The sequence below is a fragment of the Takifugu flavidus genome, chromosome 14, assembly GCF_003711565.1.
Source record: "Takifugu flavidus isolate HTHZ2018 chromosome 14, ASM371156v2, whole genome shotgun sequence".
Classification (NCBI taxonomy): domain Eukaryota; kingdom Metazoa; phylum Chordata; class Actinopteri; order Tetraodontiformes; family Tetraodontidae; genus Takifugu; species Takifugu flavidus.
In genome coordinates, this window is record NC_079533.1 from 7,807,537 (window position 1) to 7,834,141 (window position 26,605).

Here is a 26,605-nt window from a genome sequence, read left to right on the forward strand (position 1 = left end):
CCTTCATTAGAAAGCTTTTGCCTTTACACCTGATTAGGAAAAGAAACCTCCTGTATTTTCATCCCTTCATCTTTTTCTCTTTTCTTTCTTTATGTAATATATGTTTATATATATATTTTTTAGTTCTGGTTGAAACAGGGTGTGTGTACTACTGACTGACGGGACTGCTTCCATGGTAACATTCCAGACCTAAAATTGTCCCAGCTGTCTACGTCACAATGAAAAGTCATGCACCTGCTCTACAGGACTCTGAATAGGTGGAACACGCGTGCACACGCACAAAACACGCACAAAACAAGCACATATATACGGCTCAATGACTGAAGGGCTACATTTTGTTACACAGCTTGAAGCTAAAGTGCTGAAAATATATATTTGAATCATCCCTTAAATCCTTATTCTTAGATCAAATTGTTTAAAATTAAGTAATTACATTTGCGCTAATTTCCACTTCCATTTACTACATTTGGAGGATGTAGTTCCCATATTTCACGATAGAGGGCGCTAAGGGTCCCGATCCGTCCTTGAAACGATGATTTCATAATTTTTCTGCAGTAATATATAGATAAAAATACAACTATGGAATAAACTGTATACAAAAAATTTAAGAGCAAACAGATAAGAGAGAAAGACTTTTGATTTTCTTTGGTAATCACATTACCTGTCACTCATCACTAATGGATCTGATTATATCTTCTATTGCAGTTATGTAATCAAGTTATAAGTAATCATAGCATATTTGTTCTATCTCTCCAATCCTCATTTATACAAATTAATTGAATGTCTCACTAGAGCAACATGGAACCAGGCGCTTGAGCTTTTCAATATATGAAAATGTATGCATGTAGGTCTATTGTGTTTCTGCTGTTGGGGATGTTGAAACACACGTGTACATGAATAAATAGGCATAAACCTCAAGAATACACTGTTTCCTTTTTATATATGTATAGCCTTTGTTTGGCATTGTTTCTTTTATTCTATACTTTATGATCGATTTTTCTAGTTAACTTTGATGAGAATTGCTGGATTCTGGTTGAGCTCCGAGAGTTTTCTACTAATCTGCAATATCGAGCCCCTCAAACTCAGATGATCTAGTGGGACAACTGGCACATGTAGCTATTTTGTATTAAAGCTTAACTTAATATTAAAGCCTGTTTATATCACAGCATTTGGAACAAATACTCCTTGTATCAATTTAGCCAATAACGTAATTGTACCATGTCACAAAGACACCATATCTATTGTTTATATTAGAAGTGAAAGTGTAGTAGTGTTTCTTTTATATTTGTGCTGACAGTTGCCATATATGTGCTTGTTTTCCTTCACACACGACCTTCAGTGGACACCTGCAGCCTGTTGAGGTTTGCAGACGTTCCATTCCTACAACAGTTGTTTCTTTCTTCAGAAACAGAGATGAGACAGTTCATCACTGTCATCAAAATCAATAAAAGAACTATTTCCACAGTGACTTCTTCTATTTCTTCTCTACCAGGAGGCTTCAATAAAGCTTTGCAAATAGTTTATAGATTTTTAAGAGAATATTTATTGTTAAACATCAGTTGTACAACTTCAGGATTTGATTCCGGTTCTGTGATAAAACAGAATCCCGTTGTTTTTTTTTCCCGTTTTTTTCTTTTTTATATATATATATCTATAAAATGAGCGTGGTGAAAACACGCAGAAAATGGAGTCTTTCCTGTCATGGTATCTGAACTCATCAGCAGATTAGGAGCAGGTTTTGGTGGTAGAAATGCTGCACAGTTGCAGCGTTACGCATACAAGCTCCAGTAAATAATGTTGAAGAGCAGGTATGCCATCGGAAATATGACCCTGGAATAGGAGTCGATCATGTAGCTGTTGCTCATTATGAAGCTGAGGTGTTGCTTTAGCAGGTTCTTCCTGCGCAGCCTTGTGCCCTCGGTGGGCGCCGACACGGTAGAGTTTCGGGCCTGAGTGTTCCGCTCTGTGTTTGGGGTGCTGGCGACCTCTGGTAAAGACGTCAGGTCTATATCGGTGTCGTGGAAGCAGCCATCGAACGCCATGGCCTCTGTGGCATTGTAGGAGTTGGGAATCTGGAGCAAAAAGGGCCGAAGTGGAGGGTTACTCACTCTGAGGGGGTTATTTTACACATTATACATTCAGCCATTGAGCAACCTTTGCGTGTTTCAGCTTCTTCATCTCCTCAACGGTGGTGAAATAGTTGACAGCAGCGTACTCAATGACGGACAGAAAGACAAACAGGAAGCTCGCCCACAGGTAGATGTCTACGGCTTTGACGTAAGACACCTGTGGCATGGAGGCCGAGACGCCAGTGATGATGGTGGACATGGTCAGAACTGTGGTGATGCCTGGACGCGGACAGATAACAACACATAATACTTTTCCTCCAGGATGGACATGAGTGGAGGCTTAAAGGAGCAGAAAAACCACTTAATCCAGGGCAAGCCTAATAAAATGTGCTTATGCTTTGTCTTTAGCTGGAGAGAAGAGCTAAGCTAACCTATTAATGAGTGATTTCTATACAAAGACAACCTGGGATCAGAATATAAATATGGCAGCAATATGCAACAATAATCTGGTTGAGGTGAAAGCTTGTTTGGGGAGTTCAGGGAAAAGAAATGTCCTGCTGTATCAGTACCCAGAGAGACACGGGCAGGTACAGCCCGTCTGTCAATCCAGAAAGACACCCAGGACAGCATCACCATCAGCATGGTGGGGAAGTAAGTCTGAAGCATGAAGAAGAAAATATGCCTCCTGAGAATGAAGTTAATGTAGAGCCGATTGTACCATCCTGAAACAGAGATAAATGGACAGAATGTGGGAACAGGGCAGGTGGATGAGGAGGGGGCTTCAAAAAATCTAACCATAATTGAAATGAGAAAAGTAGGCTGAGTTCACTGATCTGTCTAGAGCTTGACTTAACATGGTTTCAGCAAAGACAGGCCCCAGAAGATTATTTCAGGCACAGAAGAAAATCCCTCCCTCTCCAGCTCTCAATCCCTCGTCTACTAACATGACGGTAAGAGCGGAGCGGGTTCCCAAAAGTGGGCTAAGCAATCAGTCATGCAGGTTTAAAATGCTTAAAACTCCAGTACTCCCCTCTCCTGGTAGTGAGCGTGATTACACAAACTCTTTGGACAGCTTAACGACGTCACAGAGCAGCATGAAGCCTCAGCTCTGCCAGAATATAACCATAACCATTCAGAATGTTTACCTTGAGTTAGTTACTTAAATACTACATATGTTGACAAGGAAGCATAGGTTGTTTGGTGAGCCTTGGTTCATTTAAAGGGTTTAAATAGAATTTCTTTAATGATATGGATGAAATAAGGAGCTCTCCGGTCGTTCCCAAGCAAGGTACAGCACAGAGAGCCCCCGACCTCTGACCTCACATACCCGTGCTGCTGTAGAAGGCAAGCCCAAAGGAAGGCTGGAAGTCTTCAATAAAAAACTGAGAGAGCACAATCTCATCAGTCCTTAATGAATCGTTCCCGTTCTTCCAGTAGAGCATTAGGTCGTTCTCATTGTACGCATCTTCGGGAGAGGGGAGAGGAGAGAGGGAGGTGGGAAAAAAGAGGACACCTTTCACATGTTGCCTGTTTACACAGTCATGGACATTTTTCTCAGAGGGGAGGAGAGAGCGCACAGAACTGGGACTCCCGGCTCCCCTCTGAGATCAGGATCCACGGTTTAATAATAGAACAAACCAAAAACAGGTCAGCTATAAAAAAGACCCAACCTTCACGCCGATTGAACTCACTGGAAAACACAGAGGAACTCAGGCTAGAGATGCTGATGTGTGTGTTACGTGTGAACTGCGTGTTGCCGCGGCATCGGCTAAATCTGTTCATGGGAGGGGACCTGTAACGTCGTCACGTGTCAGCGCCTAAATTAGAGCCCAAATTGTGCAACGTGTTTTCCAGCTAGCACATTATGTAAAGTGGATTTTTGTACGTGTTTCAGTGGAATAACATGGACAAAATCCCCCGCTGAGATGTCCCCGCTGCAGTTCCATACTCACAGCTCTCCAACTCCAGAGAACAATTCTGAGTATCCAGAGGGAAGCTGCTGAAGTCCATGGAGCAAAGTGCCGTGACGGTGATCCTAAAACACAGCGGCTCTTTCATGACTGTCCATAGAAACGTCACGGCAACAGATGACACAAACTGCTGACTGTGCGATAATTCCTTATACGCATGACAGACTCGGGCTGAAACAGCTGTCTGTGCTGACACCATGTTGCCAACATCTGTGTTGATATGATGAAGGATTAGAGACAGGATGGTATTCCAAACACTTGTTTCTGGTTAACTAGGTGGTTTCACACACAAGTCTGCTCTGTCAGGAAAATCAAGCTGCTTCTTACCTGACGCTGTAGAGGATGTTGCCATCAGGATACACCCTCAGCATGATGTTCTCCATGGTTGTGTCGTGGATGAAAGAGCGCTTGGAGTGGACGAAGAACACGTCGGGAACCCAGATCTTCTTGACCAGACGTGCGTCAAAGGTGCGGCTCTTGTTGCTGCTGGAGGGGAAGGCCAGGCGGTCGTCCTGCCAGTAGTGCCTCAGGTACAGCGTCATGGTGAAGTCCTGGAGACAAACCGCACGTGCTCAGAAATCAGGGACACCAGGTGGACTAGAGGCATTTCAGCGCCACGTACCATGTTCACTTCAGATATGCTGTCGATGCTCTCAACCTGCACGTCAATACCAACAGGAAGAGCTGAACCTACAAAAGGTCAAACTTTGTCAAAACATCGGCATCCTCCATGAATCATCCGTCTGCACATCTGCCAGAGATTACGCCTGTGTAAATCCAGCTGTGGAGCTATGACATAAGCTGCATCCTACAGATGCCACGGACAAAAGGATGACGGGCGTTTTATTATACCGCTTAAAAAGCCTCAGCTTAATGTGGGCACGAGGGTGGATCACTCACAGTCACACCTGACTGCTTCATGCACAGCCGTTTTACAGACAGAAATATTTGATTGTATAGATTTATCAGACATTTGGATTAGAAGATAATCATTTATACCAATGACACGTGGACTGTGGCAACATCCTGGGGGGGGGGACAACCTATATACATGAATGTGGCAATAACTAATGCTGCCATGCGTTTATGTAACGTCTGAATCGGATCCCAGCATGCACTAATGCGCACAAGCGGCGCCACCCACAATCTTACAACATGATGTTGTTTTTACAACATCAACCTGCATGTCATCATCTAAACGTATTATGTGAACTGTAAACACCCAGTTCTGTCGATGCCATTATCTAATGAAGGCAAATCCCTCCGTCTGGGATAACAGACAAGTCGTGAAGTAGGAAGCCAGATCCCCAGAAGTCCTCTGCTCTTCGGGTTTGGCTTGTTTGTTTGTGTAAATAGAGGGAACGTTAAACTTATAGCTGTTAATATAGACTGTGGATTCACAAAGGGTGCGTTCAAGAAGCACTCGCTAAATGCTGGCATATTGATATACATGGTGATGAGGGTTTATGAAAAAAGTTGCAATTTAAACCAGTCTGTCAGATCCACAAAAATGTCCTAAAAATAAATAAATACACAAAAAAGTGTGAAGCAAATAAACAGTAGAAGAAAAAGAAGGGCAACAGCACAGTTTTGTTCTCCATCCAGCGGGCTCATGTACTCTGTTCAGATTATTTTATTTGTACTACTGGCTGCAATCATTGTCTCACAGGCAGACAATCTAGGTCACTAAGGTTTATTTTAGGGGGAGGCATAATACCAAAGAGAGCACAGTAACCTACATTATTTTTACAGAGCTGCCTCGTGGTTTTAAAAATGATATTGGAAAATAAAAGAGAAACAGAATTCTGGGTGCCGTACCTCCAAAGCCCGGCCTCATCGCAAAGTCGTGATCGTCGATGCGAAGCAGCTGCTCGGATTTAATTAGCCAGGACTTGGTGCTGTCCAGCTTCTTCATCTTAAGGTCCACCCGTCTGAAAACCAGAGAGACCCAATCACAGATTTGCCTGGAATCTCTTCCTTTGACTCATCAGTCTCTGTCTAACACAGATGAACACACAAGTGACATCTGGTCACACAGTCAGCAATGGTTAATTGGATTTCAACCCTCTTGATTACAACCAAAGACCTTGGTCTCGAGGGAATTAAAGTTCTTGAAATGTGTTCACACCGGTTAGACACACGCACGCAGCTTTGGAATGGAACCTCTGGATCTAATTTTGTATAAACGAAATGTAGAGATTCCAGCGTTACACACAGTAAGTAGATGTCATCTCACCCTCCATGCTTTGGCTTGGTGGTCTCTCCGACGTACTGCTCCTTGTGCCTCCTCTTGTTTGGGAAGTGACTGCTGTTGAGCTGGGTGACAGGCCAGAACCAGGCCATGCACATCAGTCTTAAAGCCAGGAGGACCAACCTCATGGTTGAGCTGGAGTAGAGTGGATGAGAGGAATCCAAACGGTCCTCCCGGACGCGTCACTGTCTGGAGCGGGGAGAGCCACAGATGACCCCGTCCTCTACCAGCATGTCTAGAACCATCCACAAGTGCTCATTCTGCCCCGCCATTATTCTTCTGCCTCCCCTTTTGCACCATGGTTATTGAGCTACATGCATCCTCCTTGTGTGAGTCTGCTCGCCACTGCGCCATCCCCACTGCTTACGTCTGACACATGTTGCTCCGAGTCCCCGCCCTCTGATTTAAAATATCAATTTATTCCTATAATGACAAAGGAATACCATTAATTCCTCTCTAATCTTCTTATCTGTGGTTGGTGAAATCTTTCTGTAACCTACAAACTGGAGGCAGCAGCGAGGGAGGGAGGGAGGGGGCTGGTAGGGGATAATATAACCAACGGTTTCATCATCGTTCTGGGCAGATAAAAACTCAGGGAAAAAAGACTGTAGCCTACATTTACACCCTGCAGGATTTTCCTTTGCTTGGGTTGCATGTGAGAATGCTACCATGCATGATCCTATTGGAGGAAGACAGATTAAAGCAGATGTCTGTGTCACATCTGCAAACATGGCACTTGTGAGTTAATATTATTCACAGTAGAAACGATTAGCTAAGACCAGAGACTTTGTATTTGCACAGACGTCCTCTTTAGCAGCATGTACAGAAGCAACATTGTTAATGGAGGTTTAGAGGAAAACATGTTAATGACAAAAACAGAATATTTTAATTCAGTTTAGAACTAGGAAAAAAATAATTAAATTTTAAACACCAAATGCTGCAATGCTTTTTGAGTACATTAATATTGTAAAAACGATATTTTAATGAAACATAAAAGCAGTTTGCACCCTGTTTTCAGCCTTGCATATATCTAATAATGTATTTGCTTACGTGCAAGGATTTTACTTTCGTGATACTTGATTATACAAAAATGTGACTTTTTTGGACGCTTGACTGCTGATTTCTGGTCCGGTAGGGGGCAGCAGCGCGCTACAGCTCGCACCGGCTGCAGGGTATCAAATTTCAGACGGCATAATTTATGATGTTTGAATAACTTAAGCATCAGATGTCAGCCAACACGATAATAAAATGTAACATAAAGAAGGTTCCGTTCTTAAACATGCAAGACTCCAGCAACTTTATTCACATCTACATAGACAGCATGGTCAGCGTGATTATACTTTAGTGGCATTGTCCTTTTAATCTTGGATTGAAAGTATGCAGTGGTGTCTTAAAGAATCATGCACGTGGATCCTGTACATGTGTACACCATGTAATCCTACAGCTGCTGCCCAGCTGTGGGGTCATTTCATTGACATGACATGTTTACTAGGTCCTCTAGAGGTCGTATTCTAAAAGCTGCAGCTCATTTATTGTTGCATTCATGAAATGTTTGCATGGTTTAGTGCAGAATGCGTTTATTTATTTGCAGGAAAATTTATTAAATTAAATTTCACAGTGAGAGAAATTCTCTGTTTTCTAAATAGTTTCTGAAGAGGTGTTAATTGTAATGCACAGCCGTTACATAGAGGCTGGTTAATGGTTTACCTGCCTGGTTAATTAGTCTGTGGTTCTGTCGTTAGGCAGGATGTAATGTGGAATCACAAAGTAAGGCTTCACATCACAGGAGAGGCTTTGGAAAATCTGAGCACCCCTCTGACATGGCAGAGACTCACACACTGACGATGATGCTGCTCTTTTTCTTGGTGGTAAACTCAAAAGGTAAGCTCATGCACATTATCCTCTTTCCAGTGTGAAGGGAAATGTGCGACTGCTGGACTAAAATGTGCTATTTGCATTTGTTGGTTCTATTTTCCTCTTTTTGTGTTCCCACTAATTCTTTCCCATCTGAAATTATTCATTCTTTTTTAAACACCCACCTTTACAGCGTGTTTCGACACAAAGATGTGGATAAAGCTGAAATCCTGTGTACGCTCATGTCCAGTATTTCATTTGTCTTGCCTGTAGTATTTTTTTTATCTGTTCACATAAAAACCACAGAAAGACCAAAAGCTTCCAAAGCTGCTCCACTGTGCTCTTTTAGAAAACGCGATTTTATTTAATCCAAAATCATTTACATTTAAAAGCAAATGATCCACCTCAGTTTTTATCCATCCATCATCTACAGCTTTTAACCCTGAATGGGGTTGTTGGGGGGGGGGGGGGGGGGGTCTATATAATGACAGTACAGTGCCTCTCATTTCGGACTGTGGGAGAAAACCGGTGTTGCAAATTCCTCACAGGAAAGGCCCTTGCCACAGGGGGGATTTGAACCCTGGACCTTGGGTGAGACAAAGAGCGAATCACTGGAAACATTGAGTTAAATGATCAATGATATTGCAAATAATTACATTAAACAGAAAGAACAGAAATATTTTGATCTTGTAAAATTCCTGTTTTAATATTAACAATGGACAGGGCAGTGTGACACAAGCGCTTGTGAATTTAATCATCTAAAGTCACTTTATTGAGGCCACTATCGGAGAACTCACAGCGATCTCTCAGTGTTTCGCTTTTCTGACTCCCATCTCGTCCTCAGGCGTCAACATCACCTGCATCATCACTGACGACTGCATCTTACCGTGTAGCTTCAGGCCCACCGGCACTGTGGTAATCCACTGGTACAAGCAACAGATCCCCGTCCATAGCTACTACTACAACAAGGACCAGTTTGGACTGCAGAACAAACACTTCAGTGGAAGGACGTCCTTGTTCAACGCTCAGATCCCTCATGGCAACGCCTCCCTGCTCCTGAGGAGGGTCAAAGTGCAAGACAAGGGCAGGTACAAGTGCTACACCAGCACACGGAAGGGCAACCAGGAGATCTTTGTCACCTTGGATGTCAAAGGTTAGTAGAGCTGGAAAGATCGGAAGTCAGAAAGATCTTTAGAGATTTGGTTCAGACCAAATGGTTTGAAGTTGAATCTGAAGCTTACAGCAGTTAGAAGATTCAACCAAGAACGGTGAGGTGCTTTGTGCTTTCTCTCTAGCACCCATCATATCAATGATCATGGAGATGACTGAGGAGACCTTCACCTGCTCCACTCACAATACCTACCCTGTGCCCCAGGTCACCTGGTCCACAGACCCCCCCTCTGCTGAGGGATCTCTGTACAATTCTACCATCTCAATCATGGACAACAAGGGTTTGTTCACTGTGGAGAGCACGCTGAGGTTCCTGGGCAACCTCTCCAACTATACCTACTTTTGCTCTTTTATATCAGCTGACAAGAGCCAAGTGTGGACTGCGTCTTGGAAAAAGCAAGGTGCATTGTGGTTCTACAATCATCAAGGTGTTATTCATGCATCAAATCTCAGTCAAATCTAAAAATGACACTATCTTTCAGACTATATAAAACAGGAAGAGGATCGTGCACTGTCCATTCCCTGCATGGCTCCATACGCTCTGCAGAATTTCTCACTTACTTGGACCTTCATGTCCTCCAGCGAGCCTCTGGTCATTCTAAGATATGACACAAACAACAGGCACATATTCAACGTCTGGGAGGATCATGCTGAACTGGACCCGGAACAGCTTCTCCTGTCCAACGCCTCTCTTCTGCTTCGCAAGCCAAACATCGAGGAACACTCCGGGACGTATACTTGCATCATCTCGGGCCTGCAGAGCAAACACATCATTCAGACGCATGTAAACACCGCTACTTCATCACTGAGTAAGTCTGACCATCGTCAAATTCTATAAATCCACAAAGAGAATGAAATAATCGGGAGTTTTGGCAGGTGAGGGCGCGCAGAAGGTGCAGAGGTCATGGTGGTGCACCGCAGCTTCTGTGGGGTTTTTCATCTTCATCATCGCTGTCATGCTTCCTCGATGTCTGAGGCAAAGGAGTGAGCTGTCCAATGGAGTCATTTCGGTTGAGGTGGGGCCTCACAAAGATCTACATGTGCCAGCGGACCCCACCGACCAGGGAATCCAGGGCAACTCGCAGGGACTGCAGCCCGAGGTGGAGGACCAAGCCGTGGGCGAGGAATGTGCTCTGGATTTACCGTCTGTTGCTGTAGAAAAGCCAGAAGATAAACCAGAGGATGTAGAAGAAAAGGGCAGACTGGTGGAGAAGAACGTCTGTGGGACCAGTGAGCCCAGTAAGCCTTGAATAACTGGCAGAGTACTGTCAGGAGAATCAGCTGACTGCTGTAAGGCTAAATCATTTTACAAGTTGTCAAGTTTCACAATGGTCCTCACAGTTCTGAAGTGTCAGACTGATTGTGTCATGATAGCTGTCAGTTGCTCAGATAGAAGCTGGGATGTGTCCTCCTTTTGACCCCAACAACCTTGACCCGTGGCTATTGGCTTTTCTGATTTCACACAGAAGTCCAAACAGAAGACACGAGTAAAGAACAAACATGCTCTCTGAGTTCCTGCAGGATTCATCGACCTCCGTCGTGTCAGTCTGTTGGCCTTTGAACTCCCAGGCTGTTCTGTTCCCCCTTCTCTCTATCCTTTAGGCCATATAAACATTCTTTTTAGACCCTCCATCCCACCTCTCAGTGGGACATTATGGGGAAAATCCGGGCTAATTTATGGGCAGACTTGGAGTAAATATTTGCTCGTGACAAGCCAGTAACACGAGATCTTTAATTAGATTTTAATAATACAGCACACCAACTCATGACGGGTCAAAATGGAATGATTCCTACCTGCCAAGCCTGAACATTCCCGGGAATGACTCAGGCTTGTCAGGATGGAGCGAAACGGTTCAGCCTGGTGACACTGTGATTCAAACGGGTTATACAACTGCCCACCAAATAAAAAGACTTTTTTTCCTTCATCGTTCTCCCCTCCACTGTTTTCCCACAGCATTCACCCACACCTGGAGTATCATTCAAAACAGTTCCTTGGACAGGATATGGAATAACACTGGACTCTGTTATAATTAACTCTTTCTCCAGGCAATAAAGCTGTGCCACTCTTCAAATGAGTTCCTCCAGAGATTTATATCTGTCTTAGTAAAATGGAAAAACGGAGGTAGACCGTGCGTGCATGTGTGTGTGTGTGCCTGTGTGTGTGTGTGTTTACAACAAAGACCCCAGCTCAGTGTCTGGAAGCAATCATCTGGTTCAGCCTGCTCTCCACAGCCCCCTCCCTATGATGTAATTTTTTTGGATCTTGGTTCAGGATCGTCAGTAGGATTCAGGGGGTTTTTCTTAAGTTTTCATTCATCTTATTCCATGAAGTTCCCAACGTCCTCCTCAAAGTCTGTATCCATTGGTGTAAATTCAGGATATGGTCTTTTCTTTCTTTTCTTAAAAAGAATATGTAATTCTATTGTTTAAAAGCTACTCAGTCTTTTAGGGGGGGAAAACCTGCATTTGCATGATGTCTCTGACTTGAGGAGGCTTCAGTCTTTCTGCCTGCAGTTATGAGAGTGAGGTTGGCTCTGAGTCAAACACAACCGTGGGGCCTCCCCCGGCCCCCGCATGCTGCTGAAACAACAATCTGAGAGTCAACTTTCTTTCTTTAAGTGCAGATGCACATTTTTGCTTTCTTTTCCTATGCAAAAACCCACATTACAGAAACACTTTCAAGATAAAATTTGGAAATGCTGCCGTCAGCTGAAATGTAAAATACATGCACAGCAATAAAACAAGCATGTGTGACATCATATAGCCTGGTTATTGTGATGTCAAAGGTCGGATCAGAGTGTGTTATTGGAGAAACATATATGGTTTCATGTGTAGTGGCAGCGTGTATTTGGACCAGTTCTCGATCAGACCAGAGGGGGGCAGTAAGGAGCCTGATGCCAAAGAAAGTCCAGGGTTGAAGTGGGAGGGGAGAACAGAAGAGAGGAGAGGAAAGGAGAGGAGAGAAGAGGAGAGAGGAGGAGAGGAGAGGAGAGGACAGGAGAGGGTCTCCCGTCTGATCCTTTGTCATGGAAAGGGTTTACTCTGCTGTCTGAGACAGTTCCGAGCACGCTCACAACAAAGAAGAAGACAAGATGAGAAGAGGACTGAAAGCAAAGGTTAGTTATTTTTATATTGAAATAACGAGTTGCCTTTTCTTTTTACAAATACTTACATCCATTTATCAAATGTTTGCAGTGGTTTATAAGAAGAGCACCGGTCATGTGCATCCTACATTAAGACATAGTTTTAGTGCACTGTGCATGTACAGAAAATGTCACATTGCTTCACAATGATTATAAGAGTGTTTGAACTTTTTTCAATGGTGGATACCACCCAGCATGTGACTTTATAAACTTCTGGCCAGACGTATTTGGTCTTATTTAGGTCTAAATACTGGGCGAGCACATTCGGGCAATTTGTTGTTTTTCTCTATTCTTTTTGAAAAAAAAAAAAAAAAAAAACTCTTGTCTCAACAGTTTCTTTTATACCCCAGTTACGATTTGTAAGACGAATCGATTTTAGTTGGAGTCTTACGCAACACGAAGGTGTTCATCCTGCCGGTGTGACCACACATTCGTTGAAACACTGTTATCGTCAGCCGTTCCTCTAACTGTTTACATGCCTGTGTGTTTAGGGTCTGCTGCCTGATGCAGTAAAAAACTCCTGACATCACACACACACACACACACACGCACACACACACACACACACACACACACACACACACACACACAGGCGGTCTAAAGAATGAACTCATGCTGATTGATTGTGGGACTGTGTAAAAGGATACCCTACTTCCTGTAGCCACTCTCTCCAGACAGCAGGGCCAGAAAATATTGGATCTCTCTCTCTCTGTCTGTCCCCCCCTTCCCCCGCCCACACACACACACACACACACACACACACACACTAATACTGTCACTCAGTTCAGTGCATATTTACTTCTTTGCTTAATTTTGTTGTCCAATAGTTTTTTTTGTCCTGTTCAAATTAGCAAATAGGCTTTAGGCTGCAGTTCTGTTGCTGCACTAATCTGGTCTGTTGACAGAGACGTTATAACCTGCAGTACTTTCGCTTTTAAAGACTAGTTACTGCCCGTGCTCAGAGTTATAATTCACTGTCCAGTTCAGTATAAGTTGTCCATTACAGGTCCTGCAGAAGTCACAGCTGACTTTTGCCCAGGTTCAGCCTCCAGTGTTGCCCCTGCTTTAACAAGTCTGGCACCGTGAGGGAATAATGGTCATAAATTCGAGCTAAACGATCAACTATAGAGCAGAGCGGGAAGTTTTATATGTAATACTGTTACTGGGCATTAAAAAAACTTTCCTCTGGATCTGTTTTCCTACTCAATATTTTGGAACATTTTTTTTCCCCTTTCCACTGAACTTTTACGCACATCTGCAAAATTTGCTGAACTGAGGTGCAGAGGGTGGAGTAACAGAGACACAGAAGTGTTGAACTTCTTTTTCTTTTGGCTCTGTTCAAAACATGCTCCACCTACGATGCTGTTTACTATTTTCTGACTTCACTTTGCCTTTTTGGCAGCGGTAGCTCCGTCCGTAGGGACTGGTCTGAGAATCGGAGGCTTCGTGGTTCAAGGCCTGGTGTGGGTAAATCAATGGTAGTAGGGGGAGGTTCCAGGACACCTTCACAGCACTGCTGAGCTACCCTTGAGCAAGGTACTGAACCCCCAAATGCTCACATAGGGTCCTGAAGAGAATTTTAACTTTTTTTAGCAGGTCATTCAGGGGTGTCCCTTGTCTTCGCCCATATACAGCAAGGATGGGCTGCAGCACCCTTACGTGACCCAGAAAGGGATATCAGTCAAGAAAAGAGTCTGTGTTCTTCACGTTATTTCTTCCTTTCAGAATTAAGGTTCTCTGCGGTGCCGAACCCTCTGAATCAGGCAATAAATCTGAGTGATGACCAGCATGCTTCCTCAACGAAGTGCCGTGGCCACTCTGGGCTATGGCTCAGGTATGACAGCACACAGCTACAGAGTTTACATGAGCGCACAGCTAAATTCTCCTCCTGTCGGCTTCATTTCCCATTCTGTAAATCACAGATCACAATATCTTAGTTAGCACAGATGCTAAATGGTTAAATCGGCAGAGCTGAGAGGGAGTTTTGTCTTTCTCATGCCATGAGTATAACATCCACCTTTGACTCATGATGGCACCATCATCTCTCTGCTTTCTCAGATATTTGGGCTGTAGTGGGGTGTATTTTCTCACAGTCGAAGCCAAGGTTTGCCCTGGCCCATCAGCATTTTTCCATTTTTAGAAGAAGGCTAGCTGGTGAGCCATCCAGTGTTTGTTTTGGGTTCAAAAGAACATGAGTGTGCATTCTTCACTGGTTTCCCCCCACTCGTAGCACACATTAAACTGGTGTTTCTTAAAGATTTAAACCGGGTTATTAGTGCGTAAAGAGGCGGGATTTCAAGCCTGGTCAACTTTCTCTTTCCACAGACTGTGTGAAGATCGAGCACAGCGGCAGCGGCTCTGCCAGTGGGACGGTGCTCAGGGGATCCCGCTCAAAGGCTGAGCTGCAGGAGCTGATGGAGACGCTGCAGCGCAGGAAGAGCGCGCTGGAGGCCAGTCTGAGGGCAGCCGAGTACAGCCGCAAGTACCACAACGCGTCCTCACCTAGTGGCTCCCAACCTGCCCGACCGCTGTCAGTGCTCAGTGACCGGCCTCCGTGTACCTCCAGGACGTTCTCCTACATGACCAGCAGCAGCGTGCCTCCATCGCCACGCCAAGGCGAACGCCAGCTGAGCCATAACGGCTTCCTCCGCCATCCAAACTCTCGTCACCAATCCCAAGACAGTCTGCTCCTGTCTAGTGCTGATGGGAGCTCTCAGGTCTCATCCTACGGGCAGCACCTACCTCGTTCTCCTAAGGTCAAAAGTGGTGCAGCCAGTGTGCCGTCCAGCCCGCGCATGGGCCGACGGCTCTACGCTCAGGGTAAAGCTATAGGAGACTCCCGACAGAGGAAATACTCCACCGGATCTCTAAACAGCCTCGGAATGCATAGCCGGTCTCTGCCACGACTTCACAGTGCCTTAGACCCCCCCACCTTGTCGATACCACCTCGCAACATCACTTACAGAGGAGCGGGTTCTGCAGGGCAGCGTCGGAGTCTGTCCTCACTGGAGCAGCCGCCGGATGTGACGGTACCAGCCAGCATGCCCAGCACTCCCAGGAGAGCCAGTCTGGCCTCACTGAGCTCCCTCGGCGTAGATGTCGATGGGACAGGCTTAGATCTGGGCTTTGGAGAGGGGCGATTATCTTTTGGGAAGGGCGGGCTGAGTCCAGGTCAGAGAGTGGGCAGCATCAGCTCCTTGAATGGCAAAGAGGAGCTGAGAGATTATCACCTGCACCAGAGAGACGAACGACTCAGGGAACAGAGAGTGCAGAGACTGGTGAGTGGAATTTTCCCTTGATTTATATTCATTATAAAATTGAATGAAGGCCAGGGGAGAGTCCAATCAGCTAGGTTTGTCCATGCTTCAGGTGCATTTTTAGAGAACACTGCAGACACTAATGAAGGGAATCTTCATTTAAAATAACCCTAATTTGGCACTGCATGAATAGAAAAACAGTATATTGCTCAAATACTCATTTGCGTAGGATAATTTAACAATGGCTCACCCGTCTACAGGAGTGCCAGCGTCTGGAGACCATCTTGAACCTGTGCACCGGGTTGGGCCATGTGGAGCGAGAGCCAGCGGCCGTTTCTGACCTGCAGAAGATCAATAAGGAACTGGAGAAGCTGCAAGTATCAGACGACGAGTCGGTGTTCTCTGACTCCCCCGGCAGCAACGCTCCCGATAGCTGCTTTGGAATCAAAAGCAGAGACTTTGGTGTCTCAGAAGAGCAGCAGGTCAGCCAGCGTCAGCACAGCAGCTACAGAGAAACGAGATCCCACTCGCCTGCTATCAGCCTGAACAGCAGCGTCCCATCACCATCTGCCAAGCAGAGGGCCAAAGTAAGTCACACCACAAAACTTTAGACCAAAAGAGATAAATACAGTTGCTGGTATCACCGTCTTCATCTGCGGCAGCACTCTTTCTTTGTGGTTGAGAGTATTTGTATCCAATTATCAGGCGTGTAAAACAAATAATTAAGTGATTCTGGATTTGATTTAGCTGCCTGCGTTTCAGCGTCGTGGGTTCGTACGCGTTGCTGTCGCTCAGCCGCCATTAAAGGCTGACGGTGCATGACGATGCATTTGCCAGCTTCATTGAGTTGCTAGGAAAATAATCTCAGTTTTACCCTTCTTTTCAATTATTTGTTTAACAATGTGATCGTGTTTTTTGGATATATGTGCTGAACTCTGATTCCACATCATCTTCTGTTTGAGCATTTGTAATTTTTCTTGCAATAGCCTCAGTTGGCAGGAGACTCAGTATAAATGTGACAGTGACTTTATCACCATCTAGCGGTGGGTTTCAGTAAGGAAACGCTCTAATTAGAATAACTGTGAGCTGGGTAATTATTGGCAATTCTTCTCTCATCTTTTGATATTATCATTAGCTGTACTTTTCTTTCCCAGACTTGGTTTTCTGCTGTAAAAACATGGGTCACGCCTGGTGTCTAAATGTAGGACATAAGGTTTATGATAATGCGCCATCAGCCGTTTGTGATAATATCTCAAAGAGACCGATGACTAACCGGACACATCCCACATGTGGAAATCAGACCGGCGATGGCATGTGGGAGCATTTATCTGCTGTCAACTGCCCAACAATATCAACCAAGGACTTTGTAGTTCAGCAGTATCAGCGTCTTGGCTGAATCTCGTTAGAATGGGTGTGAAAAGCATACAGGGGAAAGTTTGGCCTCGTATCCACTGTAAAGGGCTCAAAGAGGAATCTGCTGTTGGAAGGCTTCTCCCTATACATAAACAGGAAATACACAGCTGTAAAACCTGAAATACTGCCCTTTTTGTTAGCTGATAATTGATAGTATCATCTATAGTGACCACAAGCCTTGGGCTCCAGCCTCCCTCTGCTCCTTCAGGCCTACTGTCACTTCCTCTGGTTACTTCTGTAAAACTGGTTTCTCCTCACTTGAGCTGTGTCTGGTTTTAATGAAGGATCTCTACGTATGTTTCAGCCCTCACCCATTCAAACTGTTTAAGGAGGTGGGGGCAGGAAATGACTCTATCCCTGGGAGAATTTGTGAGTGTGTCTGAGGGTACGTGCATGCACGACAGTGTGTGTGTGTGTGTGTGGAAGAATGCTAGTGTATCTGTGGTGAAGGCAGACAATTTTCCAGATGTGATGAAGTGTGTACTGAGCCTAAAACTCAAGGATTGTGAGGCTGAAAATCCAAGTGATATGAACACCAGTAGTCTGCCAGACCTTTCCAGACGCACCTACAGGTTTTAGGTCCAGCTTTCACACCGGAGACATTAACGTCTGCAGCGCGCAGTTGTGAAAGAGACTCTCATGCATTCCTCAGAGAGATGTGTGCAGGGAGAAGGAATGCTGACATCCCGTCTGGAAAACCATGAGTCCTAAAGCTGGCGGCCACATGAGGCTCGAGCTTGAAAGAACAATTCCTCTGACAGGGCTGAAGGCTGAAGTAAACCTGATAAGGCAGGGCGTTTGAAGAGCTCCAGGACAGGAGAATGAATGAAGGCTTGCAGATGCTGAGAGGTGTGGGCGTCCTTTGGCCTGAGCTGCTTGGTGTTGCTGTAGCAGAGATTTCCATTACTGCAAGTGGAAAAGAATCTTGTTGCTGGCGAGCCAGGTTTGGATGAGTTAAAAGGGCAGCTGCTAATTGGGGGGGGATTCTACAGCCTGAAAAAATTAATCTGGGAATGTGAAGGGGAAAGAACCAACTCTGGAACTTTGAGAATCCTGATCCCCCAACATGCTGGTCTAAAACTTATAGAAATTATTTTTCTTCTTTTTTGTCCTTCCTGTTTCTTTATAACTCAGACATTTAATGCAAATGCAATCGTCCCACGATAGTCTCTGCAGCGGGTTGATTAAAGTCAGCTGATTTAGATTATTATTTCTATCCACTAGATATATTCTGCTTTATCACACAGGCTTTGGAAGGCGTCCAGATAAAACAGGAAGTCACACAAATAGAAGAAGAGAGGATTCAGGTCCTCAACAACATTGAGGAGTTGGAGCAGAAGATCAAAGATGTGGACAATCAGATGGAGGAATCTGTGCGGGAGGTAACGCAAATATTGCAGGAGAAGCTTTAAAGAGGCTGTTCTTATCTGGTCTGAACTGTTGACTTCAGGACAGCAACAGAAGGTCAGCGAGTCATTAATCACTGAAGCTCGTTCCATCCTATTGTCCCATCGTCTTCAGGGACATTCAGGCTTTATCTTGGTTCATGTCTTAGCTGCTTTGTCGCGCAGTAGAATATATATTAAACCGACCGGCTCGTTGTGCTGGTCGCCGCAGACGGAGGTGGAGTGCGCTCTGCTGGAGGGGGAACAGGAATCCGAGATGGCCCAGCTGCAGAGGGAAAAGGAGCTTCTGGATCGGCTGAAGGAGAAGATTCCAAATAGGGAGAAGAAGAGCCACACAGAGAAGTCTCAGGCAGGCAAAACTACCTTCTCCTTTATTATATGTGCTGCGCACAGTTGCCAGTTGTGTTAATTTTGTGTGCCGTTAGGCATGAGAGCATTAATGACGATACTTTTCTGCAGCATGCCAGTGTTATCAGGATGGGTATCTGCTTTCATTCCACCCATTTCTGCCTCGATTAGACCTCTTCACCTTCTATTCTCTGATCTTGTGTCCTGGATTTTGCCCTGTCAGAAGGGGAACCAAACAGCTACCATGTGTTTTTTTTCCCTTTAAGCATGACTGCTGTTTTTTGGTACATGTGGTAGCGCTTTAATCTTAATTGTTAATCACCACATGACATAAGTGTTTGCGCGTGTGCTGCTCCATCAGGAGGCCGAGCCACAGACTAAAGGTTTGGAGGATTTGGAGTTTCAGAAGCTGGAAGGAGAAATCAATCACGCAGAAGAGTCAGATAGTCACAATCAAGAGCTGCTGAGGGAGATCGCAGATTATCAGCGCCTCGCGGTCACACGCAAGGTACCGCCCAGATTTTTACCATACAGAGAGAGATATCTGCCATTGTGTGTCTACAGCCTGCAGCAATATACGAGGTCAATTATCTCCAAATTGGCCACATCCTTTTAAAGTTCTGTTCCTGGCTTCTCTGGTTTCAGGAAAGCCACAGGTAACATGTCAGAACAGTGTGAAGATAAATGGGCCAGCCTAGTTTTGATGTGACATTGAAACTCATGGCTTTGCTTCAGCGAACTCTGGGCTGTTGCGTAACAATGTCGTGCATTATCTTCGCCTCAGGAACGGCTGGCGACGCTGAAGAAGCAGTCCTCTCAGATCGCTTTACAGGCTCAGCAAGAGAGAGAGAACTTCCAGAGAGAGAAAAACAATCTGCTCGTCATGCTTCAGAAGGTGGGGACGGTGGCCGCGTGCTGCTGCTGTAAGCGTTGCGTTGTGTTCACGCCGCTCTGATGCCTGCAGGAGAGAGAGAAGCTGGCGTCTTTGGATGGAAAGTACGCAGAGTTGTCTGCGGGGCAGACTTTTTCCAACAGCCGCGTGTCCATCACAGAGGTGGGTCCCAGCAGAAAGCGCCATCGCTCTCAGGGCCAGTTTCGGTCACTCTGACGTGACCTTCTGTGATTTCTGGGACTTCTGCAGCATTTGAACCCACTGAGGGAACGAAGAAGAAGCGGCAAAGAAAACTCCTTCCATGTCAGTGAGAATCTACCTCACCGGAGGAGCCAGCAGCTCCTCGGCCCTTATGGCAGATCTCTCGGGCGCATGCCTCCAACTAAGGTCATTGTGTTTTTAACTTAGTTGTATTTATTTCTTATCTAATTTGTCTTAATCTTCCCATAATATACACTGACACACAACAGCTTTTTTCATCTTTTTTCCGTCCTGTCAGATAATCTCTCTTCTGTGGCTCTTCCTGAAGTTTCTGTTTGATCTCTTTACAACTTTTCCCTTTGAGTTTTTACTTATTCTGGGAGGTCTGGCATTAACTTTGATCACTGTGAATATTCTGAACCAAATCAAAACAAACTTGAGTGCAACTCTGGTCCGTAAATTGTGTCCATTTCTCAGATTTAATGAAGTTGTGTATCTTGGGCTCTTTGTTCTAAATTTTCCAAACTGGTAAAGCTTGAACAAACAGTATTTAAATCATGAGATCACCATTGCTAAGCAGAGAGTTTCATTGCTATCATTATGATCCAGAACTTTTTGTCCCTAGAGAATGATCCACCCAACGGTTTTCCGTTAAAGTCTGGCTTGCAACACTAATTGAGCCAAATGATGACCCTGTAAATTAGATGTTTTCTTGCAGTCTAGTTCTGACAGTATTTGTGCTGTTTTGTCCTGCTCAGGCCCACCTGCCTTTGTCCCAAAGTTCCAGCTGTGGCACCGTCATCCCACAGGGCTTCACCTTTGGTCCTCGGGACCTCAATACCCGCCGCCTTCCAAAGAGTGAGTCAAGACACCTGTCAAAACATGTCTGCTTTAACTTATTTTATAAATCACGGGTACTACAAATTATTGTGACAACAGAGAACACGGGGAAGTCTGATTTCAGATCCTGCTTTATAAAGATGCAGTACCACATTTGTCCTCTAGGTGGAAGCAGTGCAAATTCAGATTGACATCTCAAAGTCATGAAGAGTTTCAATGATATGTGCGACTGGTGTACCATTCTATAGAAGATTGGTCATCATGCTTGAGATCTTTGGATTAATAGAGATGTTTTGCATCTCTCCAATTCAAAGGTTATTTGAATAAGTCCTTATCAGGTAAAAACTAATGTGTCTCTAGTTGCTTAAATAGCTTACAGCAGACAGCGATTTTTCCCTCTCCACAGATCCAGTTTCCAAAAATAAGAAATTCAACCATCACTTGCTCACCTCTGTGCCAGCAGAAAATCCAAGACATGAGCTCATGCATTCTGTGGGTTTTTGCCTCTTTAGTCACTTTAATATTCTCATCTGTCAGCAAGCAACAGCCACGGGTTGAGTGAAGAGCAACAAAGGAGGAGTGATTTTTGCAGCAGGATGGCCTCCGAGCCCAACGTGTTCTTGGATTCCTTCTCCTACCCGGACAACAGCCAAGCCTCAGACACCATCAGTGTGGAGAGCTCAGACAGCCTGGAGACCAGCTTCTCGGCCTGCTCCCCAGACAACATCTCCAGGTCAGAACACAGAAGGTTAAAGTATAGCAGACAGATGCAGATTTAAGTCGTTTACACATTAGGACATCGAGTTCAGAGCGCTACAAAGCTGGCAATGAGTGAATTAATCACCATGTTATCCAACAGTGCCAGTATGTCCAATGTGGCAAAGATCGAGGAGATGGAACGTTTACTTCGAGAAGCCCAGGTTGAGAAGCAGAGGCTCCTCGAGCATCGGGTACCGTCCCACGTTGAGGCAGAGCTTGGAGTGTAAAAGCAGATGCGTGTGCATCTAATGATGGGCGCGATTCCCGCCGTTTCACTTGTGCAGGAGCGTGAAATGGAGATACGCCGGCAGGCCTTGGAAGACGAGAGAAGACGCCGAGAGGAACTGGAGAAACGGCTGCAGGAGGAGACGAGCAGGAGACAAAGACTAGTGGAGACTGAGATGAAGCTCAGGGAGAAGCAACGATCACAGGTATTTACAAGAAAAACCCTCATGGAAAAACAAAGCAGAGTTTTGCCATTGACTCATCCGCCCCCCCCCCCCCCCCCCCCCCCCCACAGTCGCGTCTGTTAAGCTGCTACCTCCCAGTGAGGAAAGACGACTTTGATCTCCACGGCCACATCGAGGCGGCTGGACACAGCCCGGACGCCTGCTTCCACCTGGCCATCACCGACAAAACCTGCCGGGGCTTCCTCGTCAAAATGGGCGGAAAGATAAAGACCTGGAAGAAGCGTTGGTTCGTCTTTGACCACAACCGCAGGACGCTCACCTATTACGCAGGTGAGGCTCCTGTATTTACTGCTGACGTCAGCTGTCTTAGAACGTGCTGAGAACAAACGGTTGTGTTTACGTTCTCTGCTCCAGACAAACACGAGACCAAGATGAAAGGAGTCATTTACTTCCAGGCCATAGAGGAGGTCTACTATGACCACTTAAAGAATGCACACAAAGTGAGTCGGTTTACACGTATTTATCAAGACAAACCGCATTTTCCCGCAAGTGTTCAATAAAACATCTTTGTTTTTGTCCCCTCATCTTCCTCCCCTGTTCCGTTTAAATGCGCGTCCACACCAAAGAGCCCCAACCCCTCACTGACGTTCAGCGTGAAGACCCACAATCGAGTGTACTACATGGTGGCTCCGTCGGCCGAGGCCATGCGTATCTGGATGGATGTTATAGTTACGGGCGCTGAAGGACACATGCATTTCATGGTATAGCTGAGCTCAAACAGCCACGAGACCACATAGAAATGTGATAGCGAGGACAGGAAAAACATGTTATGTTTACACTTGTAGCCACAAATATTTTAAAATCATATATGCCAGTAATGTGTGACACATCAAAGATGTGATCTTTATAGTTTTCATAATTAAGCTACTTATTTTTCCTGTGTGCGTTTACACAATATAAGCGACAGATAGCCTCACAAAATCCTGCCCGAAAAGCAAATCCCTAGAGTCTGAGACTCAGGGATTTGCTTCTTAAACATGAAAAGATACTCACCGGTAAAGTATTGCATAAGAGTTTGGTTCAGAGTGATCTTTGTATGACCACTTCTTCTTTGCACCATTCTTTTGGCTGCCGCCTTTTTAGTTTTTAATAATTTCTGTAGATTTTTAAGAAGGGCGTTCTTTGTGGGTGTTTACCCATCTGCACAATGTTTGAATTCATATTAAAAATCAAGCCATTTGGGTTTGGCATCTTAATTTTAAGCATTTTTATTGCTACTTCTTGATTTTAAAGCATAAGTGATTTGTCCGCTTATGGAAATCACAGCTGAATGTCTGATCGGTATTATTCAAAATCAGATCAATTATTCGTTTGTATTACATTTTAGAAATCTCCAAGCGTGTCCTGGGCAGACCTGATACGACGAGGCCATGTTGTGCTGCAGAAATGCTAAAATGAACTGCGTCACTCCTGGTCCTTTTTGCGTCGTTGCGTGTGTCCCCCAGCAGAGGGCGTCAGTGCGGCGCTATTGTCCTGAAATGACGTAATGCTCTGGCTGGGTGGCCCTTAGTCGTTTTAAGAAAGGAGCATCACTGATCATAACATGTGGAAAATCCATCAGCATATGTTTTGTCAAGCCAAACTATTACCACGATTTTTGAAACGATATAGCTTCACAAATCTTTTTTTTAAAAAAATGATTAAACATTTGATTTGTATATCACATGTTCTTCCAGCATTCCAATTTTAGCTGATGATGAAGGCTTAAATTCTATTTTAGAAAGAGCAGTTTAGGCAACCAGAGGTAACATCTTACAAAAAATATTAATAATTACATTTAAATGAATGATTGTCCTCTATTGAGACATGAGCCTTTCAACCAAACAAGTGGTGCATTTACAACATGCATATTTATAAGAAATGCCATACTATTTTGTTTATTGGTATTGGTACTTTTAGATAACTATGCTATGTTTTGATAATTACTAAATGACCGAGAATAAATGATTTCAAGATCAGTGATGCACTGCGAGTACTTTCTGTCTGCCACATTTGTGACATTTTATTTAGTTTTATGACGTTTCCAATCACGTTGGTAAGAGGAAACATCTTTTACTGGCAGTTAAATTTGTCCACAGAAGTATTTTTTTAGGCAATGTTTTCATTTCAGGATAATTGAAAAATTGGATCCAATTCTAAAACTAGCTCTGAAGTACACTGTGATGGCCCTCATTAATGCACTCATGTTTTCAAACCCCTCCTCCTCCTCGACACTGGCATCATCCTATTGGGTGACCTAGTGGTGTTGGCATGGAAACACAGAATGAAGCATGTTAAATTAGTTCCTGAAGAGGCACACTGTCTCATCAGAGGCTAAAACAGAAAAACACATATAGAGATGATAGAACACCAAAGAGGCCTGAGGTGTTACGGATGCGGAAGTCTGTCTTGGAAAGGTTAGACGTCGGCCAGCCGATCAACTCTGTAGCAACTTCTGCAACACAGTTTAAAAGTGTGGTTAATTTTGTGGTTGTTCTTTTGCTTATGGCTGTTATGGCATTCACCGTTAGCAAGGCATGAAGACCACATTGGTGGGGAAATCATGTGAAAGCGCTGTATGGTGACAACAGGCCGCATTGACTGAATGTCCCTGTTATTTATTTGTTTTAAATTGATTTATTACACTGTGACATTTGTCCTGTAACCAGCAGGTTGCCTGGTCTAACATTGCAACCAGATGCTAGTAAAGACACTATTTCCACATCTTATCTCCTACAGGTGTTTCCAAGAAACAAAGCTGTGTTGTTTTAAAGCCACAGGGGGAAAGTGTTCTTTTCCCAGCGAGACAGTTTCAGGCTCTGCTCTGCGGTTCGGCACCTGGTGCGCTGGAGTCCTCGTGTTTTTGGTCCTCGCTCTCTCAGCCTGCAGCTCCAGGCTCCTCAAGGTTAACAGAGCCTCCTTTGGAACCATCCTTTGTCTGTTATTCCTTAGGATAACGCCAGACTGCCTGTAAATACCTCCGTGACTCCAGTGAAGTTCCCAGTCACAAACCTGAGGTTTGACCACAAAATGCCGAGCTTGCTTTGAACCCATGCATTTTTTTTTAATGGTTTGCTCCTGGATAAATCAAATGATCCATCTGCTGCTCGGGCTATTGTTCATCCGATGTGTTAAATGCATTTTACACTGTAAATAGCAATGACACACATCCACAAAGGCTTCTCCCCTGATAATAAGGTATGCATGTTAAGTGTTTCCCTCGTGGCGGATTGGCCAGGCTCTGCTGACATTCATGTGCTCTTTATTCAGGTCAGTGAGCTTTAAGTGTGAACGTGGTTGGGATTATGTTATGAGGACATTCTGGGCTGTAGAAATACAGTGTGTCACCGCACAGATCTAAAATAAGACTTAATAATGTATTTATTTGCTCTCCAGCCTTATGTAATAGGTTTTAAAATAAGATGACATCATTGCATGATCTCTAGCAAATATAATTCACAATTTAAGCAGATTTTATCTTACGGACCATATTGTTTTATTGATTAAATAGGAAACAGAACAACACAGACTATACACAGATACTTTCTTATCTGAGTATAAGTGGAGTAAAAATAAGGTTGTGCCAGTGTTTGAGCAGGAGATCTCATCTCTCGCAAATGTCCAGAGGGCCATTCACAATGGCTGATGTCCAGTTCCATTTAAGGACCTATTTGTCCTTCCTTCCTCAAAGTTAATCTATCCCATAGTTCACAGGGAGAACAGATCATATTACTGAATATAGGAGTAGATGATCGTACAGATGCTGTATAGTTCAACATACAAAAATGAATGGCACATTTTTTTTTGCTACATAAAGTACATCCAGAAAAGATGTGGAATGTAAATTTGGTTGCATTCATTTATCAGAGTTCCTGCAGTTTGTCTCCTGGCAGGAAAAAAAAATGAAGTAAAGGGATCGGTGGTTATTAAAGAGACTTGCTGGAAAGAAAGACCAAAAATACTTGAAGGTTTGTCCGAAACGTGAGAGTAACAAAAGTTAAAAGTCCTGTAGAAAAGGCTGAGAGTGTAAGAAAAGGACCCTGTGAAAGGCACCTGTCCTTGTTGTGACTGTTCTTCATCCGTTGTTACTGATGCTGCTGTGTGTTCAGGTGTGACCTCCAACCTTTCCTGAGTGCATGTCCAGGAGGGTTGCTCTGGCTCCCTGTTGAGATGATTTGTGCTTCAGCGCTGTCCTCCTTGGCTTGGTTATTGTAGCTTAGCGTGCAGTGAAGAGAATTATAGCGCAAAATATGACCGTAAAAAGGGCAACGATGTTGTGATATCGAGAGTGGAAAAAGCTGTCAAAGCCATAAATCGTGTTGTTATCAGATTCAGTCGGTTCCTTTACTTTCTAATTTGAGAGCTGCCGGATGCGTCTGCAGGCTTGTTACCAGCCCTGCGGACAGGAACCCTAGACACCGGTATCTTTGTGCGAGGGGTGTCTCTGGCTACAGGGATTTGGCAGGCGTAATGAGGATGCGGACTGTGTTTCATGGGGATCTTTGTGTCACGCGGGGAACTGGTGAGGGCTTTGGGCTGCGGGGGCTGCTGACTCCTCTCCTGGGTTCGTTTTGAGGTGAGAC

General features: G+C 44.6%; 2 protein-coding genes and 2 long non-coding RNA genes across 7 annotated transcripts; 1 reads left to right on the plus strand and 3 right to left on the minus strand.

Annotated features, from left to right (window-relative positions):
- Positions 1 to 1,519: 1,519 nt before the first annotated feature.
- Positions 1,520 to 6,854, minus strand: gabrr3a (gamma-aminobutyric acid type A receptor subunit rho3a). Of its 2 annotated transcripts, XM_057055356.1 has the most exons (9): positions 6,276 to 6,854; positions 5,858 to 5,970; positions 4,662 to 4,729; positions 4,367 to 4,590; positions 4,022 to 4,104; positions 3,397 to 3,534; positions 2,639 to 2,791; positions 2,155 to 2,348; positions 1,520 to 2,072 (listed from the first exon to the last, which is right to left on the minus strand). In XM_057055356.1, the coding sequence occupies exons 1-9, from the start codon at positions 6,416 to 6,418 to the stop codon at positions 1,770 to 1,772; spliced, it is 1,419 nt and encodes a 472-aa protein (XP_056911336.1). In that variant the 5' UTR covers positions 6,419 to 6,854; the 3' UTR covers positions 1,520 to 1,769. The 2 variants fall into 2 exon arrangements, with proteins under 2 accessions (XP_056911336.1, XP_056911337.1); XM_057055357.1 differs by lacking the exon at positions 2,155 to 2,348.
- Positions 6,855 to 9,927: 3,073 nt separating this feature from the next.
- LOC130538106 (uncharacterized) lies at positions 9,928 to 16,101 on the minus strand. The gene is made up of 3 exons (XR_008953766.1): positions 15,965 to 16,101; positions 15,421 to 15,653; positions 9,928 to 10,068 (listed from the first exon to the last, which is right to left on the minus strand). It is a non-coding gene; the product is annotated as an uncharacterized LOC130538106 (long non-coding RNA).
- On the plus strand, positions 12,246 to 24,009 carry phldb2a (pleckstrin homology-like domain, family B, member 2a). Of its 3 annotated transcripts, XM_057055353.1 has the most exons (18): positions 12,270 to 12,430; positions 13,860 to 13,993; positions 14,183 to 14,291; positions 14,783 to 15,735; positions 15,975 to 16,301; positions 18,375 to 18,509; positions 18,745 to 18,882; positions 19,243 to 19,389; positions 19,666 to 19,776; positions 19,846 to 19,935; positions 20,023 to 20,160; positions 20,733 to 20,832; positions 21,352 to 21,547; positions 21,674 to 21,764; positions 21,858 to 22,004; positions 22,094 to 22,313; positions 22,398 to 22,483; positions 22,610 to 24,009. In XM_057055353.1, the coding sequence occupies exons 3-18, from the start codon at positions 14,237 to 14,239 to the stop codon at positions 22,748 to 22,750; spliced, it is 3,075 nt and encodes a 1,024-aa protein (XP_056911333.1). In that variant the 5' UTR covers positions 12,270 to 12,430; positions 13,860 to 13,993; positions 14,183 to 14,236; the 3' UTR covers positions 22,751 to 24,009. The 3 variants fall into 3 exon arrangements, with proteins under 3 accessions (XP_056911334.1, XP_056911332.1, XP_056911333.1); XM_057055354.1 differs by lacking the exon at positions 13,860 to 13,993 and having other exon boundaries at positions 12,246 to 12,430; positions 20,023 to 20,076; XM_057055352.1 differs by lacking the exon at positions 13,860 to 13,993 and having other exon boundaries at positions 12,247 to 12,430.
- On the minus strand, positions 20,435 to 21,399 carry LOC130538105 (uncharacterized). The gene is made up of 2 exons (XR_008953765.1): positions 21,264 to 21,399; positions 20,435 to 20,846 (listed from the first exon to the last, which is right to left on the minus strand). It is a non-coding gene; the product is annotated as an uncharacterized LOC130538105 (long non-coding RNA).
- Positions 24,010 to 26,605: the final 2,596 nt, after the last annotated feature.

Excerpts from the sequence above, each read along its gene's own strand:
- gabrr3a (XM_057055356.1), bottom strand. The coding sequence starts at position 6,418 with ATGAGGTTGGTCCTCCTGGCTTTAAGACTGATGTGCATGGCCTGGTTC. Across the intron at positions 5,971-6,275 it reads ACCAAGCCAAAGCATGGAGG|ACGGGTGGACCTTAAGATGA; the intron begins GTGAGATGACAT and ends TCTGGTTTTCAG. Across the intron at positions 4,105-4,366 it reads AACATCCTCTACAGCGTCAG|GATCACCGTCACGGCACTTT; the intron begins GTAAGAAGCAGC and ends GCTGTGTTTTAG.
- phldb2a (XM_057055352.1), top strand. The coding sequence starts at position 14,237 with ATGACCAGCATGCTTCCTCAACGAAGTGCCGTGGCCACTCTGGGCTAT. Across the intron at positions 14,292-14,782 it reads CACTCTGGGCTATGGCTCAG|ACTGTGTGAAGATCGAGCAC; the intron begins GTATGACAGCAC and ends CTCTTTCCACAG. Across the intron at positions 22,005-22,093 it reads GGGAGAAGCAACGATCACAG|TCGCGTCTGTTAAGCTGCTA; the intron begins GTATTTACAAGA and ends CCCCCCCCACAG.